General features: G+C 43.4%; 1 protein-coding gene across 4 annotated transcripts in view; it reads left to right on the top strand.

The window, feature by feature from the left end:
* Nucleotides 1-16,935, top strand: part of DMRT1 (doublesex and mab-3 related transcription factor 1) — an 87,373-nt gene that overhangs the window by 39,777 nt on the left and 30,661 nt on the right. For 3 of the 4 annotated variants that reach the window (XM_042448493.1, XM_042448489.1, XM_042448490.1), the window contains exons 4-5: nucleotides 12,015-12,177; nucleotides 14,464-14,517. In XM_042448493.1, coding sequence (XP_042304427.1) covers nucleotides 12,015-12,177; nucleotides 14,464-14,517 — 217 coding nt within the window. The remainder of the gene's footprint in view (nucleotides 1-12,014; nucleotides 12,178-14,463; nucleotides 14,518-16,935) is intronic. The other variant, XM_042448492.1, reaches the window with a different exon arrangement.

Here is a 16,935-nt window from a genome sequence, read left to right as displayed (position 1 = left end):
AAGTTTTTATTTCTATCCCGCTCCTTCCTGCGATCAGGGTGGCTTACAACAAAAGTTAAAACATCCATACATAAAACATTAAAATACAGTGTATCAAAAGCCATCTTACACAATAAAAATAACAGGCAAAAAAGCCCCATAGCCCAACCTCTTGGCCACGGAAGAGGAGGGAGGCCCACAGGATTTTATTCGGGGAATGCCTGTTGGAAGAGGAAGGTTTTAAGATCCTTCCTGAATTGGGCCAGGGTGGTAGTCGAGCGGAGCTCAGTGGACAGCGTATTCCAAAGGGCTGGGGCAGCAGTGGAAAATGTCCTCCGTGTAGTGGAGGATAATCTCGCCCCAGGCACCTTCAGTAATTGCTGCCCAGACGTTCTGAGGGTGCGAGGCGGAATGTACAGGGAGAGGCGGTCCTTTAGGTATCCTGGGCCCAAGCCATTTAGGGCTTTATAGGTAATTACCAACGCCTTATACTGAGCCCGGAAGCGAATGGGCAGCCAATGGAGATCTTTAAGTACCGGTGTTATATGGCTGGTCCTGGAAACGCCAGTGACCAGCCGGGCTGCCATGTTCTGCACCATTGGCAGCTTCCGAGTTTGGTATAAGGGTTGCCCCATGTAGAGTACATTGCAGAAATCCAGTCTCAAGGTTACCAGAGCATGTACAACAGTTTCTAGGTCCCTCTGGGCCAGGTATGGGCGCAGCTGGCGAATAAGCCGAAGCTGATGACAGGTGCTCTTGACCGTCGCATTCACCTGAGTAGTCAGGTGAAGCGACGAGTCAAGAAGCACCCCCAGACTGCGCACGGAGTCCTTCACAGGGAGCGTGACCCCGTTCAGGACAGGTGGAACCACCGCCATTCCTGGACCAGGGGAACCTATCACTAGTACCTCCGTTTTCTCTGGATTCAACTTGAGTCGGTTTTCCCTCATCCAACCCATTACTGACTCTAGACAGGCCACGAGAGGAGAGACCCCATCCCTGGTCACTGCATCAGTCGGAGACATAGAGAAAATAATTTGGGTGTCATCAGCGTACTGATAACCCCGCGCCCCATGTCTCCGGATGATCTCTCCCAGCGGTTTCATGTAAATGTTAAATAGCATGGGAGACAGAATGGCTCCTTGAGGGACCCCAGTTTTAAGGGCCCGCTCATCGGAGCACACGTCTCCCAGCTGCACCATCTGGGACCTCCCAGAGAGATAGGACCGGAACCACTGGAGCGCAGTGCCCCCAATTCCCACCTCTGCCAGGCGTCCCAGAAGGATACCATGGTGTATGGTATCGAAAGCCGCTGAGATGTCCAAGAGCACCAACAGGGACACGCTACCCCTGTCGATGCCCAGACGGAGATCATCGACCAAGGCGACCATGGCCGTCTCAACCCCCTAACCCGCCCGGAAGCCAGTTTGAAATGGATCCAGATAATCCGTTTCATCCAAGACCGCCTGAAGCTGGATTGCAACCGCCCTCTCGATCACCTTTCCCAAAAATGGTAGCAGCGAAACAGGCCGATAATTATTATGAACCAGGGGGTCGAGGGAGGGCTTTTTTAGAATAGGTTTTACTATGGCCAATTTCAATTGTGATGGAAATTGCCCATCCCTCAAAGATGTATTAACTATCCGGCGTAACAAGGTTGTTACCGCTGGTCCCCCCTGGGCCGCTAACCACGAGGGACAGGGATCGAGAGAGCAGGTTGTCTTCCGAACACTTCCGAGGATCTTGTCCACATCCTCGGTACTCACCGACTCAAACCGATCCAGTTTAATAAAGTCCACGGAGGCTCTGGACACCTCTACCCTAGGTTCTGCTAAAATGTCGGCGTTCAGACCTTCGCTTATGCGAGAGGTTTTATCCGCAAAAAAGTAGTTAAATAAGTCACAGCAGGCCTTAGTAGGTTCAAGGATCTGGTTCAGGGCAGGAGGGAGCTGAGTTAGCTCCCTGACCACCCTGAACAACTCTGCCGGACGCGACTCTGCGGACGCAATACGAGCACCATAGAACGAATTCTTTGCTGCTCATATCGCCTCTCCGTAGTCCTTTAACAGTTGGGCTAGGAGAGCCTTGTCGTCTAAGCAAAGGTGTTTCCGCCAACGGTACTCTAGCCGTCTTAGTACCCGCTTCCTTGCCCGGAGATCTTCCGCATACCAAGGCTTACATTTGGAAGCAGGCCTGAGAGGGCGCTTGGGAGCGATACTATGTATAGCCCTGGAAAGACCGGTATTCCAAGTACCGGTGAGGGCATCAACAGAGTCGCCGTCACTTCCAACCATGTACCCCTCTAAAGCTTCTTGGAACCTTTTGGGTTCCATCAGCCTTCGAGGGTGGACCATCCTAATAGGTCCACCACCCCCGGGGGGGATCTGGGTAGAGGCCTTGATTTTCACCTCTACCAGGAAGTGATCCGTCCATGACAAGGGGGAAACATTAGCTATTTCCGCCCACGGATTTTCTGCATCCGAACAGAAGACCAAATCGAGAGTATTACCCGCACAATGCGTAGGACCCTGTATCAGCTGAGACAGGCCCATGTCCGTCATGGTATCCATGAATTCCCGAGCCGCACCGGATGGAACATAGCTGGTCGTGAGGGAGATATTGAAGTCACCCAGGACAAGTAGCCTGGGCGTCTCCAATATCAGCTCAGCGACCAACTGTGTCAGCTCGTTAAAGGAGTCCGCTAAGGCACGGGGTGGCCGATACACTAACAGAATCCCTAGACTGTCTCTAGCCTTTAGGGTCAGGTAAATACACTCGATGTAGGACGTCTGTCGGATGTGGTTCCTGGTGAGGGACACGGTGTTCCTATGTATCAAGGCCACACCCCCCCGCCCGCCTAACCTGTACTGAAGCCCAACATTTCATAAAGATAAAGGGCTGAAAAGTGCTGTATTAGACTATTGCCCCACCTCACCTTTTAACAGATGACGGTCTGTGTTCATGACATTCACACTACATTCCTTGGTTTACAGGAAGAATCATCATTCCTCCTAATGTTTGGGACAACAGCTCCCACAGTCCCTTGCCATTGGCCATGCTAATTGGAGCAGATGGGAATTGTAATCCAAATAATTTGAAATGTCAAAGCTTGCTGCATATGCTTTGTTTATAGCTTTATGTCTCTATACAGCATCCAAGCCATCTTTCTATCACCAGAAGCATGGGTTTGTTTATTTGTTCAGGCTTAGGTGAAGATCCTGTTTCTGTTTACTGGGAATATCCTGTTCAAGTCCCCATTCACTCTCAAAGCTCACTGGGGTGATCTTGGGTGAGTCACACTCACAGGAGTATTGTGAAGCTAAACTGGAATAGGAAAAGAATCCTGTGAAAAGCAGGCTATAAATGTAATAAAGTAAGATAAAGAGGAATTAGCCAAAGTAGCATTGAAAAAAATATGATGAGGCATGTAAAGATTACAATATTAACTACAATATAAACAGATAAATAATGTTTAGAATGACTAATGAACATCTAATGAAAATCAATGAATAATGATATAACTAGAGAATGAAAATATAATAAGATATTGTCTTTTAAAAATGAAACTTGATAGTATGATAAGAATACTGTGTTGTTGTGTTGCTGTGTACACTCAAGTGAACGTCAACCTATGGTGACCCTTTCATGGGATTTTCTTGGTAAGACTTACTCAGAGAACGTTTGCCATTGCCTCTGTCTGAAGCTGAGTGTGACTTACTTAATATCATGCAGTAGGTTTCCATGACTGATCAGAGACTTGAACCCTGCTGTCCCACAATCCCGGTCCTGCACTCAAACCACTATACCACAGTGTCTCTTTGTGATAAAGAATACTATTCTAAGGGCTTGTTTTCACCAGTGAAAAACATCACCCCAAAGCTGTTGCTGGAAGTTCTGGTGACATATAGCTACTTCTGGGGTGGATCTCTGTTTTTTTGCCCTTACTAAACAAACTTTGTTCCAAACTTAGCAAAACTGAGGAAACTCTGGAGTGACCTCGGGTTTTTTTGGCATATGGACAGCTATTCACTTGTCTGCACGCCAAGAGCCACACCGTCCCCTTTCTCCACATTGAGCAATGCAAGGAAAGGTGGTGGCCAGTTTTGGGAGCTGCTATTGCTTCCTTCTAGGCAGGAACTGTGTAAAGCCTGCCCCAGCATGCTGCCACATCTGTGGAGGACAAAAATGGGCACCTGGGCTCCTTGTTGATCACATGGCCAAGTGCCTGTCTTTGTCTTCAACAGATGTTAACAGCCAACCTTTATATGGAGCTCCTGACTGCAAGGAAACAGCTCTGAAAATTGGATGGCCCAGTGGGGCCTATTCCATGTTGGCCTGGCTGGCCCGTGTGTCACATCAGATTCAGACCAGTGTGTATGGTCACCATAGTGTTCAGTCCAGAGCCATTCTGGGGCATAATGATCCAGACTGGCCCTGGACTAAGCAACCAGTGTAGACACCATGTAAATCTTAAATACCAGCACTATGTAGAATTAGTAGAGTGCTATATTTCCTCAATAGCTAGTATTAGACTCCTTTTGCAAAAGGCTGTGAGTAGTCACACTATATGTGTAGGGGAATTTTTAAACTGTATTGTTTCATTGAGTTTGCAGTCTGCTGATTTTTTTCAGCAAAATGAGAGAATTTCCTGAATTTTTGGGAAAAATGAAACTTGTGCATTTGGAAGTTTTTCTCTCTTTCCAGTATTTTATTACAGTCCACTATCTGCTTTCAAGAAAGTTGATAATAAATGGGTGTGCAGAAATAATAGACAAGATCTTTTTTAGGAGGCCAACTTTTGTTGATATGGAAAGGTGCAAGCCTTTGGATTTTTAGTCAGGCAAACTGCAAGATTGCTCATTCACATGAAGCATTTTACAGAGTAGAGTTGCAAAGGTTCTGTTTCACTTGGAGATCAACATTTTCTTGCTAATGCAAATCAGTGCAGTAAAAAAATCAGTTCTGGTCATTTGGCTCTTCATGTTGAAAATGAATGAATCTGAGTGGAGAAAGGATTGGCAGGTCTGACTTTGCTTGCCTTCCTACACTGCTTGACACAATGAGTGGGGTTGAGTTTACTTTATAAGAACAGGAGAGTCATGGAATCCTGCACTGTTTAAAATACAGGATTTTTTACTAATGTCTCACCATAGTGGATTAGTTAAATTAGAAGCCTCCATCCAGTTTAAGAGATGTCAACCCTTTGGTGATCAACTATTTGTGGCTCACACTGGTGACACCCTTCAGTTGATACATGCTTTCTTGTGTGATAGACCTGTACTGTCCGCCCTCCCCATACGTGGGGGATCTGTTCTGGACTCCCTTGCGTATGGAGAAAAGAGCATATGCTCAAGCCCCACAGAAAATAATGGGTTGTGCGCTTATGGCGGCGCACAAAGCACGTGCCCTGGGTACACGCCCCATTACTTATCCCAGGGCTTGTTTTCTGCGTAGGCTCAAAACCGTGGAAGGCAAGCCCGCCTATGGGGAGGGCTGTGACTGTACTTGGAAACCATCCCCATTGAAAAGTGTAGTTCCTAGTCAGTATATATTAGTTCCGTGTGTGTGTGTGTGTGTGTGTGTGTGTGTAGCAGGAGAGGGCAGAGATCCAGTTCATTGACCTTTTTTGTGGCTCCTGAGCCGCCTTCCTCAGACTGTCTTTTTCCTGTAAAAAGAAGCTTCCATGAGTGACAATTCACCTTTTAGACATATTTTATTGCCACCCTGATCACACAATGTTTAACATCAAAAAAGAGCTGTTTTTCAAAACTTCTGGTTGGTGTGTTTTTTGTTCTCAAGCATATTTGGCAGTCTCTGTGGCCCCAGGGGATCATAGAGGTAAAAAATGAACCCCTGGACCCATTGACGTTAACATTGCTCCCCCTGGATGTATAGAATCGCAGCCAGAAGTGTGATTCAGACCGGTGCTTTGCGCCGGCCTGGCCACATACTAGGGTTGCCCAGGGGCAGAGCGTCTACATGCCCTGCAACCCTAGTACATGGCAGCGCTGTAATCATGGCGGCCTCCCAGATACACAGGGGTTGTCATGATTACATCAGGCACACGCCGTGTCTGAATGGTGCGGCATGTGCATGACATCTGCGCCACCCCAGGCCGCTTACAGCAGCCTGGCTGCGGTGTGAAAAGGAGCTCCAAAACGGAGCTCCTTCTGGACACGAGCCTCGTTCCCGCAGCCACCAAATGGCTGCAGGAATGATACCGGGTTGTCCAGGGGCATGAAGCCCCAAATGGCTGTGGCTCCCGGGGTGTCCAGAGGCATGAAGCCCAAAGACACCCCTTTTCCACATCACAGAGAAGCGGCATTTTTCTGCTTCTCCATGGCCCAGAAAAAACTCCGGATTGGGGCTGCAGGGCTGCTTGTGAGGTTGCCCTGCCCCCAACCCGGAGATAAATGGGGTGGGTGCAGGCTGTCTCAGAGGAGCAGTATGTACCGCGCTGTAGTCTCTCCAGTATGAATTGACATCTCAGTTATTCAAGTCAAGTGTCTCTTTGAATAGGACAATACTTTTAAAAGACTGTCCAAATAGGAATTCTATACTCTTGTGCAGGAAACTGAGGTACAGTTACTAAGTCTGTCCTCTTCGTGGAGATGCATTATCCAGCATAGTGCTTCAGCCAAGGAAACCCATTGGGTGACCTTGAGCATGTTACCCTCTCAGCCTTAGAAGAAGGCAAAAGCAAACCCTCCTTGAACAAATATTGCCCCCCCCCCCAAAAAAAAACAGTTACGGGGTCGCCTTAGGGTTGCCACAACAGTGTTATCTGTCTAGCCAAGGACAGTGGTCAAAGAGAATTCAGCCCATATGCTGAGGCATTAAACTTTGAATTACTACCTACATGTGAGATTCTGAAGCTTTATGTTTTAAATGAAACATGATTTTTAAAAAATCCCCATGTTCCTTTTTGGCTACCTCTGGGTGGGGTTTTTGTGTGTTTTTTTCTTCCTGTGCCAATAGTTAGGAGGGAAATATAAAATAAATGCCGTGGGCAGCTAAAATGAAAAATTAATTGGCTGTACCGAGAGATATATTACATTGTTAATTACAGGAGGTGTTGAGCTTGTTGACCTAAACAACTTGTGTGTGAAGGATTTAAAAAAACACTCAACATCATTTAAGCACCTTAGAATATGATCTTTGAAAATATTTTCCTCTTTGCCTAAGGCAATGTTACCTTCATTGCCCTAACCCCCATTACAGTCCTTAGTTAATAAGTCACCCAAATGGTTCATGTTACCATGATGCACACAAGAACACTAATGTATAGAAATGTCTGGGGCCCTTAATACTACATGGATACAATACTGTGGTCCCTTGGTATATACTGGGGTTTGGTTCCAGGACCACCACCACCCCTGGATACCAAAATCCGTGGAAGCTCAGGTCCCATTAAATACAATGGCATAGTAAAATAGTGTCCCTTATATAAAATGGTAAAATCAATGATTGCTTTTAGCAATGTGTATATATATTTATATATATTATTTGCAAGCTGTGGATGGTTGAACCAGTGGATGGCTGACTGTACCTTGATTACACTAACTTTCATGGCTGCATGGAACAGAATTCTGGGAAAGGTAGGCCTTAGAGCTCTCTGGCAGATAATTCTAGATGCCTCGCGAAAGTGCAAATTCCAGGATTCCATAGGATGGAGCCTAAGTGGTATCACAGTGCTTTAACTGTGTGGTGTGAAAGAACCAAAAGCCATTTTGGTAGACTCTGTTGCCAGTCCATATGTTCCTAGTAGCTGCTGGCCTTCGTTCTGCAGACTCTTTACAAAATTTATGGGAATCCACATGAAAAGCTGTTGTCAGAGATTAGAATGTTTGCGAGGAGTGTTGTCACATGGGAACATTTTTCATAAGTTGGTAGCTTATGTAAAATGAATGCTTTGTCCAGAGCTGGAAAGCACCCATTCTGCGGTTGCTGCAGTTCCCCAACAATTGTTACTGGTGTCTAGAAGAGTTAGCACACTCTGTTTCTTAAGAGTTGTGATGATTTCAATATGTGAAGGAAAAATGAAGAATCTGGAATATTTCACTAGTTTTGTCTTTCTTCTGGTGTAAATATAGATGTTTTTATAAAAGTGGTGGGCTAGTCCAAGATGTGGCTGAAGACAACCAAGGAAAGTGAAGATGAGAGAAAGAAAAAAGTCAACACATTGTTCTCCTGAGAAGACTCACAGAAAAGAATTGTATATATTTATATGAAATAGGAAAGTTATATTGAGTGCAAGTAAGATTTTTTTAATTAGTCTTCAGGAGTCTAGAAAAAAGGCCAGTTGGAATTTTAACTGTTGGGTCCAATAGCCACAATATTGTTGGGTTCTCTCAGCAGTCTGAAACAGTTCTAGTTTGTCATTCCTGGAGCATATCATAAACTGTATTTGTAAGATACCCTTCACAGTACAGATTTATGCTAAAAGTAACCCAATGTTTCTGACAGCTCAAGTGTGACATGAATATAATCCATATTTCTTGGAGAAGCTAATCTAAGCTGTTTATTTTCCAATACTGCTGATAGGGCTATATCTCTTGATGTCACGGCGGTTGAGATTCTGATGGTAACATATTGTTTGTGGGTCACTGCTTTTGTCTAAAACAATAGGTTGGAACAGAATAGCAAAGGTTAATTAAGTTTGTCTGTCAAGGTGGGACAGATATAGATAGTGCTTGGGGTTTTCACTATAGAATCCAAGAGTTGCTCCATAGTGGTGTCACCCTTTTTTATGCTGCACAAATCACTTAGTCGGTTTTAGAACTGAAGCTCCGGTAACTCAAAATGAATCCAGTGTACTATTGTTTCATAAACCTCATGAGTACTACAGATATTTAAGTCTCTTGAGATACATAAACTTCATCTGGAGTGGTAAAATCCAATATTCTTGTTGAGAAAGATAGGCAAACAAGATCTGTAGTTCAGGGAAATACTTTCTGCACTCAACATCACTAGCCATGGGTTACTAATACAGACAACATCCAGTCATCTTGCAACTGCAGGAAAGTCTTAACCACAACCTTTACAACCCCTCTCTAGATTGTGGTTGCCACCAGCCTATAAAAGAAGGAGTTTACTGATGTGTGAAAGGCTTCAATCCCTTCACTGTGTCCAGCCATGATAATCTTGTAAATAAAGCTTATCAAAGCACTAAGAAGTGGTATTGCATTCATGGCTCTGAATCATATTAGTTAGTCGCAACTAGTGTAAACTTGTTGAATCAGCTGTTGAATGGTGAGTCACCACAAAGGTACAGTCCATTAATTCAGCAGGTCTACTTTACTTGTAACAGTAGGATTCAAGCCATGTTTTTGTTTCTGAGCACAAACAGCCTAAAGGCACCAGTTCCTGTCTGATCTTGGAAGCTGAGCAGGGTCAGCCCTGGTTCATACTTGGATGGGAGACAGCCAATGAATACCAGGATCTATAGGCTGTATTTCAGAGAAAGGAACTGGCAAAACCATTTCTGAGTATCTCTTGCCTCAGAAAAACCTATGAGATCCTTGGGGTTGCCATAAATGGATAGGCAACTTGAAGGTGCATACACACTCATGAGACACAGAAACCATATAGCCTGTCCTACCATTGCAAAATAAGAATGAGGATCAGCTGTTCCCTCTTTCCCAGTGAGATGTACATGACTTCTGAACATGGATACATTGCTCTGAAAGACTGCTGAAATATGGTGACAGGACTGGTGTAATCTTAGCCTTTAGTATATATGCACAAACATTTTGGTGCTATCCGCTTCCCCAGACCCATCTTTCCATGCGTTTCAGCAGTGAAAAGGAGTGTACAAGCCCATCTTTTCATGTTTTTCATCCAGCAGCAACAAAGGGGAAGAACTTAACATGGCATATCATTTGTTTATTTTAGAGGGTTGGAATATGTTTGTTTTTCCACCTGAAGACTAGAAGATTTACCTCAGACCACATTTTTTCATTATGTAGCCTGTGAGGATTAATCTCCCTCCCGCCACAGAATTAATGGTGTATTTTTGACACTGCTGTGACACATTGAAGGAAGAGTTTTCAGTGTCTCTCAAGCTAAAAGGAATTAATACACTACTCTCAGCATTCTCATTGGGTAAATTATCTCCTAGGTCCCATTATAATACAGTGCTAAGGTCAAGCATTTTTATGTCTGGCTGGTTCTTTACTGTTACTATAAAATAGGGTAGCTAAGCTCTATAAAAAGGAAACCTTGTGGCTCAGATTTACTGTGTTATATATTCTAAGCAGTTTAATAAAACAAAGCCTAACGCTTCCTAGATTTTCTTCTGTGGTTAATCCAACGCATATTGTTTGCAGAGCCTTGCTTCTGTCTGTCGGTCGTACTGTGGTTCATAGAACTGGTTCGATAATAAGATTATAAAACATGTCTCTTGCAAGTCAGCAACCACATACTAATAATAATAGTTGTAATAATTCATTGGATCCTAGGATTTCAGGTGGGTTATAGGTTTTTTTTAAAGGAATACGAAAGGAAGGGAGAGAAACACAAGAGAGCTTGAAAGGAAACAGGTCACTGCCCATATCCTCTGGAGAAGGAAAACAAACCCAACATCCTTTCAGCACCAGTGGATAGCAGTGCCGTTAGAGCTACTAAAATTATATTACCCTTGTCCAGTGATTATTTGGGGGGATGCAAAGAAAATCTCAAGCAGAAGGTCCACGGTATGAATAACACACTTTAAAATCATCTTGTTTACAGAGGTTGGCATTCTGATGCCACCCTAAAATATGGTGCGTAGCAACAGAAGGAAGTCTGTGTGGTGAATGAGCCTCAAGTTTTAGAATTCTAAGGGTTGTTTGCTAGCATCCCCAAATAATTTTGGGGTTTACAGAATTCAAAGATTTTGTGAGTTTGATTGTTTTTTCTTTTCGTGTCCAGTGCACACCAAACATGGCGAAAAGAACATGCACATGTATGATTAATTCCTTTGAGTTTGTTCATAGTTTTCTGAGAATTGTGAGAAGGCCAATAGAAAGGCCATAAAATTGCTATGTTTTGCCTTACAATGCTTATCATGGGAGAAAGTGAAGAAATAAGATACAGCCTATTGAGATACTGTATATACTCACATAGAAGTCGAGAAATTTTTGTCCAAAAATTGACCTCAAAAAGCTGTGTCAACTTATCCACAGGTCAATTTAAGTAGTGTATTTTAACTCTTCTCCTTCTCTGAGTAGAGAGGCAAAAGGTAAGAGCTTAGTTCATCCTGGGAGCACCCAAAAGAAGCCCCAACCCCCCTCTTCCCTTACCCTTCCATGAGAAGTCTTTTCAAAAGCAACAACAAAAATAACAGCAGCAAAATTCTGGGACCAACACAGTTTCAGGAAATGTAAGGGATTTTTACATATTCACTTGTATCACTAAAATGCATAGAAATTGTAAGTTAAAGCACCACATACTTAACTTCTGTACCTCATAAGCAATAATCACATAAATCTATCAGATAATTTAATTTAGCATGTATTTAAAAGCAAAATTCCTGTGTTTCATTTCCAGAACTAAGATAAAAGTTGAAAAGCAATTCTTTGGATTGTACCCTTCTCTGAATTTCATGATGTAGGTTTTCACTTACTAAAGAATTAATGCTTTGAGAGAAATTGTATTTAAATATTATATTTTAGGGGGCAGAAGTGTATACAAAAATTTCTAAAGTACCAGAACCTGTAGTACCATAGCACACAGAACCTTTGAGTACTGAGGATAGTGAAATGTGGACAACAGAGTCAGGGCAACTTCTGTCATTCTGCCTTTAGCTCTCTGTAGAAATGAGTGTTTTTTTATAGCTTGAAAGACCTTTCAGTAAATTAAAACAGTAACATTGGTGCTGTACTACTTGTTAGGCCACAAAGAATCTGGCTGACAGTTCCATTACAAATGCAGTGGCAATAACAGAAGTAAAACAGAAAATCCCAGATATTCCAACAAATGTTCCTCTGGTTGTTGTTGTTGTTTCCTCAAGTTTGTGTAACATGTGACTTCTTTTTCCTTTCTCTTTTGAACAGGTGAAAAGCCCAGAGAACCGTCATGGCATGAGTTCCCAGTACAGGATGCACTCTTATTATCCCTCTACCTCCTACTTAGGGCAGAGCGTTGGGGCGCCTGCTTGTGTCCCACAGATTTTCACTTTTGAGGAGAGCCCCTCTTACTCAGAAACAAAAGCAAATGGTAAGCATATTATCACCAACATCTGGAGGAAAGGGAGGCTTCCATTGAAAATTAGCTTGAAGAGCTAGCTAGAAAAGAGGAGTCAAATAGGTAAAGATTTATCAAAAGCTTCTTTAAATGACTACAGGTATTTTGACTCACCCTCAGTTTTCAATTCAGCCGTATTCTTACTCCAGAAATAGGAGTGAAGAACCTCATGCTTTGGTGCTGAATGTAGACCTCCTGTGTTTTCGTTCTGTCCCTCTGAGCTTCCCTAGACATAAAGCCTTCCCTATGTCACCACAGTTGGTGATTCCACAACTTTGGTAAAATATTTTCCTATTCTGAAAGGTTCAAATGCCTCTCTGAAGACTTAGGGCTGTAATAGACAGCCCCGGGGGGGGGGCGCTTTACGCTACCCCTTTGAATGCCAGATTGGGGCCGCAGCAACCACACACCGCAGCCCCAATCCAGCTATTTGCCAGCTCAAAAAGAGGTGCCAAAATGCAGCTCCTTTTTGAGCCGGCAAAAGGGCACCCTTTCCGCTGCAGCTTTCTGGTGCCCAGGTGGCAGGCGGCATTTAACACAACATTGCTGGAGCTCCATGAAACCAACCCATGTATGGGCAAGTGAGTAGCTTCCAGGCGGCGTTGGAGTGTGTGTCATGCATATGCCATGCAGCCTGCAAGGCAACTTTTAGTGCCAATCGGTACTGGTCCTTAATTACTACATGTGCTATAAGCTAAAATCTGCTGCCTTTGGCTCCTCTCCCCACCCTTGCACAAATGGCAAGCAAAAGTTTTGTATATGTTTTGTTTTATTAATTGGTGGAATTCATTGTCATATGAGAAGTCTTCTGTTCATGCAACAGGACGTTATCCTTTTCTCTTCCTACCTTCATTCTCCTCTACCACCACCACCCTTCCAAAATCTATCCTAGATGGTTTCTCAGCAGTCTCAAGCAGATTTTGAGGGTGCACAGGGGAATGGAAAATAGCATCTTCCACATTCCATGAATGGAAGCTGCCCTGTTAGCAGAAGGACAAACATGGCTTCTCTCCTGCATTGGCGTTTATGGCTTGCTTTTTCACCTCAAGGCCTTTTGTTTACTTTGTGGTCCAGCTGTTTGGGTTCAAAGTCTGTTGCAGGAACCATGATGTTTCCTTCCCTTATGAATCCCTGTTTTAGTTGAGTATTTCTAAAACCATAATGGGAGGGGAATAAATAAATGCCTCTTGAAATGTGTTCATAACTAGAGGGACGGGGGAGGGGGGTGAGCAGGTATGTCTTGTGCATTTTTTAAACTGCAGAAAATGCTGCATTTTCAATCATTATTGACTACTCGTCCAGACAATATTCCACATACTGATATTGTTCCCTAAGTTAGCTCATCAATCAGCAATGGACAAGCAGGGAGAAGTAATTTACTGGGCTCAAGCAATGTTTTCCAAGCTCTGACCAAGTGTTTTTCTATAGTAGGGGAACCTGTTGGCAAGAGAAGCACATGTACAATTATGAAGGGTGGGAATAAAAACACACAACACCCTGTTTTGATGATCCTGCTAATAGTGCCCCCCTTTTTTCCTAACACATGGATCATTTTAAACACGTGCTGAGCATTTTCAGTCCAGAGACAGACAAATGTCTCTGTTCCTATCTGTGATTCTTCTCCTCCCTAAAATCTACCACATCACAGCATGTTCAAGTTCAGCTGGGCAATGGAACGCTGTACAAATCTATAAACAAGATGGAAAGGTTTTGTTGGTACCCCTCCAGTGCCATCCGGTTCTCCATGCCCTCCTTCCCCCAGATGGATGCTGTTATGGACTTTAACCACATTCTGCTTGGAATACACACTGGCTTTGTACCACACTGACAGATGAACTGGTGTGAATTCTGCATTTATAAGTGTTGAATTTTGAGTTTGGCACAGACTAGAACATCCTAAGAATCCAATAACTCTTCAAGCTTCTAGTCCTTAAGACTTGAGATATACACCTTCAAGACAGCCAGTGGCCATACTGATCGTGGGTTTTGTTAGTTGAAGTTTTTAGGTCGTAGAAGGTTCCTTTTGAGCATGAGTGAACAACTTTAGGAGATCTGGGGGTCAGTTTTCTGCCAAAGGGATCCTTTGGGAGCTTCAGAGACTGTCAAAAATGCCAAAAGAGATGGTGGAAGCCCTATTATTATTATTATTATTATTATTATTATTATTATTATTGGTGTGGGGGGTTTATACTAAAGAGTGCAGGGCCGCTATCTTCTTGGAGACTTCTAGAAATAGTTACACCTTTCCTTTTTTTTCAGGAAAAAGGCACATTAGGGGAAGCTCAGGTCAGGAGTGCCAAAACAATCTTTGGGGTGAGTTTGAGTGGATTTTCCAAGAATTCCAGCAACAGTGTGATTACCATCTGGTTGATGGTTTTAACTTCAGAGTTACAAAAGGAATATTTTTGGTTGATGGCGGATGACATTGATTTAATCAAGCAGTAATAAAATCAGGACAATCCTGGGGAGTTTGAGATGTTGGGAATTACAATGAAAGCTAGCATGGAGATGGCTTACTGCTTTAGACTGACAGACCTCTTTTGTCTTTAACCTTCAGGAGGAAATGCACATGGCAGGGGGTTTGGAAGAAGCAATACTTAAACCCATTGGTTACATGGGTCCTTTTCATATGCCCTCAGGTCTTTTGTGACCACTCATGACCACTCCTTAAGTTCACTTAAAGATCATCATGACCTTTCCAGGATCATATTGTTGGCTTCTATGTAATTGCCATTATAACAAAATATTTATACCTCAATATAATGTGGGGTATATGCAGGGTGTGCTAACAGTGTGTGGCTGCCTGCCTGGCTACTTGGCTTCAATTTATGGTGACCCTGTAAATGGGAGACTTCTAAGAGACCTGTTTATTAACAGGGTTTGCAAACTCAGGGGTGTGGCTTTCTTTCCTAAGTGAATCTGAACCTTAATATGGGGCCCATACAGACAGGCCAAAATAAAGTTGCTTCGGGTCTCTTTGAAGGAATGTTACTTAAATGATGCATGTGTCCTAAGAGGCCGGAAGCCACGCCAAAGCCACGCTCCAGTCCTAAGGACTGGAGTGCAGCTTTGATGCAGCTTCTTGCCTCTTGCGATGTGTGTGTCATTTAAATAGCATACCTCCAAAGACACCCAAAGCAGCTTTATTTTGGTCTGCCTGTATGGGCCCATGGTCTTCTTCTTTCCTTACTGCTTACTTCGAAGCAGCATTGTCTTTTCCAGTGGGTGATACCATCTTTTGATCTATCCAAAGTACAGTATCTTGAGTTAGAGCCTGTATAGACTGGCTGGTAAAGCCGGCTTCCAGGCGGCTTGGGGGCGTGGCATTTAGATGGCACACACACCCCCAAGATGTCCAGAAGCTGCCCTGGCCAACCAGACATGGGTAGCTTCCAGCCATTCCAAGGTTGTAGCATTTATACATTGCACACCCCCGGAGTGTCCAGAACACATCCTGGGGTTGCACCGGGGCTGCCAAAGGCGGCCCTTTACTGGCCCAAATAGGAGCAGATCTTTTCCGCTTCTACTTGGGCTGGCATCAGGGTGGATTGGGGCTGCAGCATGTGTTTGCCACGGCTCCAAATTGACTAGCTCTGGAGCGGCTCCAATCCACCCTTTTGCGGCGATCTGTTCCTGCACTGAGTCATCTTTGCTTCTAGTGGGAGTTGAGAATAGATTGTTCTTGGGCCCATTTATTTGTCTGTGGAGATCAACTGTAGACCTTCTTCCACACCATGTTTCATTTAAGTTGATTTTCATCCTTCTTCATTGTCCAGCTTTCACAATCATACAGAGAAACTGAGAGAGTGCTTTGTTATCTTTTCTTTTGGTGTGGTTTTAAATTATGCTTTACATTTTTATGTTTTTTTCATTTTATAGTTCTGTTTGATCCATTTAATTCTCAGGCACCTTGAGTCCCATTTGTGGGAGAGAAGTCAGATATATAAATGTCCTATATCCCAGATGCTGTACCTGTTTTGGGGGGGCATTGAAAAGAATGAAAAACAGCTTAATAGTCAGGTTCACATGTTCCTTTTTTTTCTGTGTGTGTTTCTCTCTCGAGGTACAGGTATTTTATTTTATTTTTTCAAGATCCATCCTAACCCTTTTTAAGACACATAATAAACAAGTTGTTGGGTCAAATGTATTTGTTGCAGCAACCTGCAGCCATAGTGTTAAAACCAAAATATTTCTTAGCAATGCTGTTGTCCTTCAAGTGATTGGATGGTGCCATGCTGGTTATTAGGTGGAAAGATTTCTGATCAGACAGAAAGAGAGGAGAGGGAGGAATGTCTTTTAAACCACAGCTAATAACCAAGGCGTATGGTGTTTTCCTTATAATTCATGAAGTCTGTTAGTCACCTAAGAATCCTGAGGTGTAACTTTGGTTTTATGGAGGCTTTGCCAGTTCATATATTACCACTGTTAGGCTTACCATTTCATTAATGTTGTTCTGCTAAGTTAACTGCTGTTTATGGTATGTGTGTATGTTGATAGGGAGGAGAGATGTTGCCTCTGATTTATATTTTTGTTTTCTGAATGGCAAGAAGTTTTAAAGAAGTTCCTGAGATACACTTATATACACACAGAGAGGGTTACACTGTTACCGTTGCTCGATGCAGTTTCGAAAGCAGCAGTGAGAATCAGCTATGCAGTCTAGGGAAGATGGGAGTTGTAATCCAACAACATATGGAGGTTTGCACATTTCCCATCCCTTTTATATAGAAAGGA

This window comes from Sceloporus undulatus, chromosome 2 (assembly GCF_019175285.1).
Source record: "Sceloporus undulatus isolate JIND9_A2432 ecotype Alabama chromosome 2, SceUnd_v1.1, whole genome shotgun sequence".
NCBI lineage: Eukaryota > Metazoa > Chordata > Lepidosauria > Squamata > Phrynosomatidae > Sceloporus > Sceloporus undulatus.
Note: the sequence above shows the minus strand (reverse complement) of the source record. Positions and strands in the feature narration are given on the sequence as shown.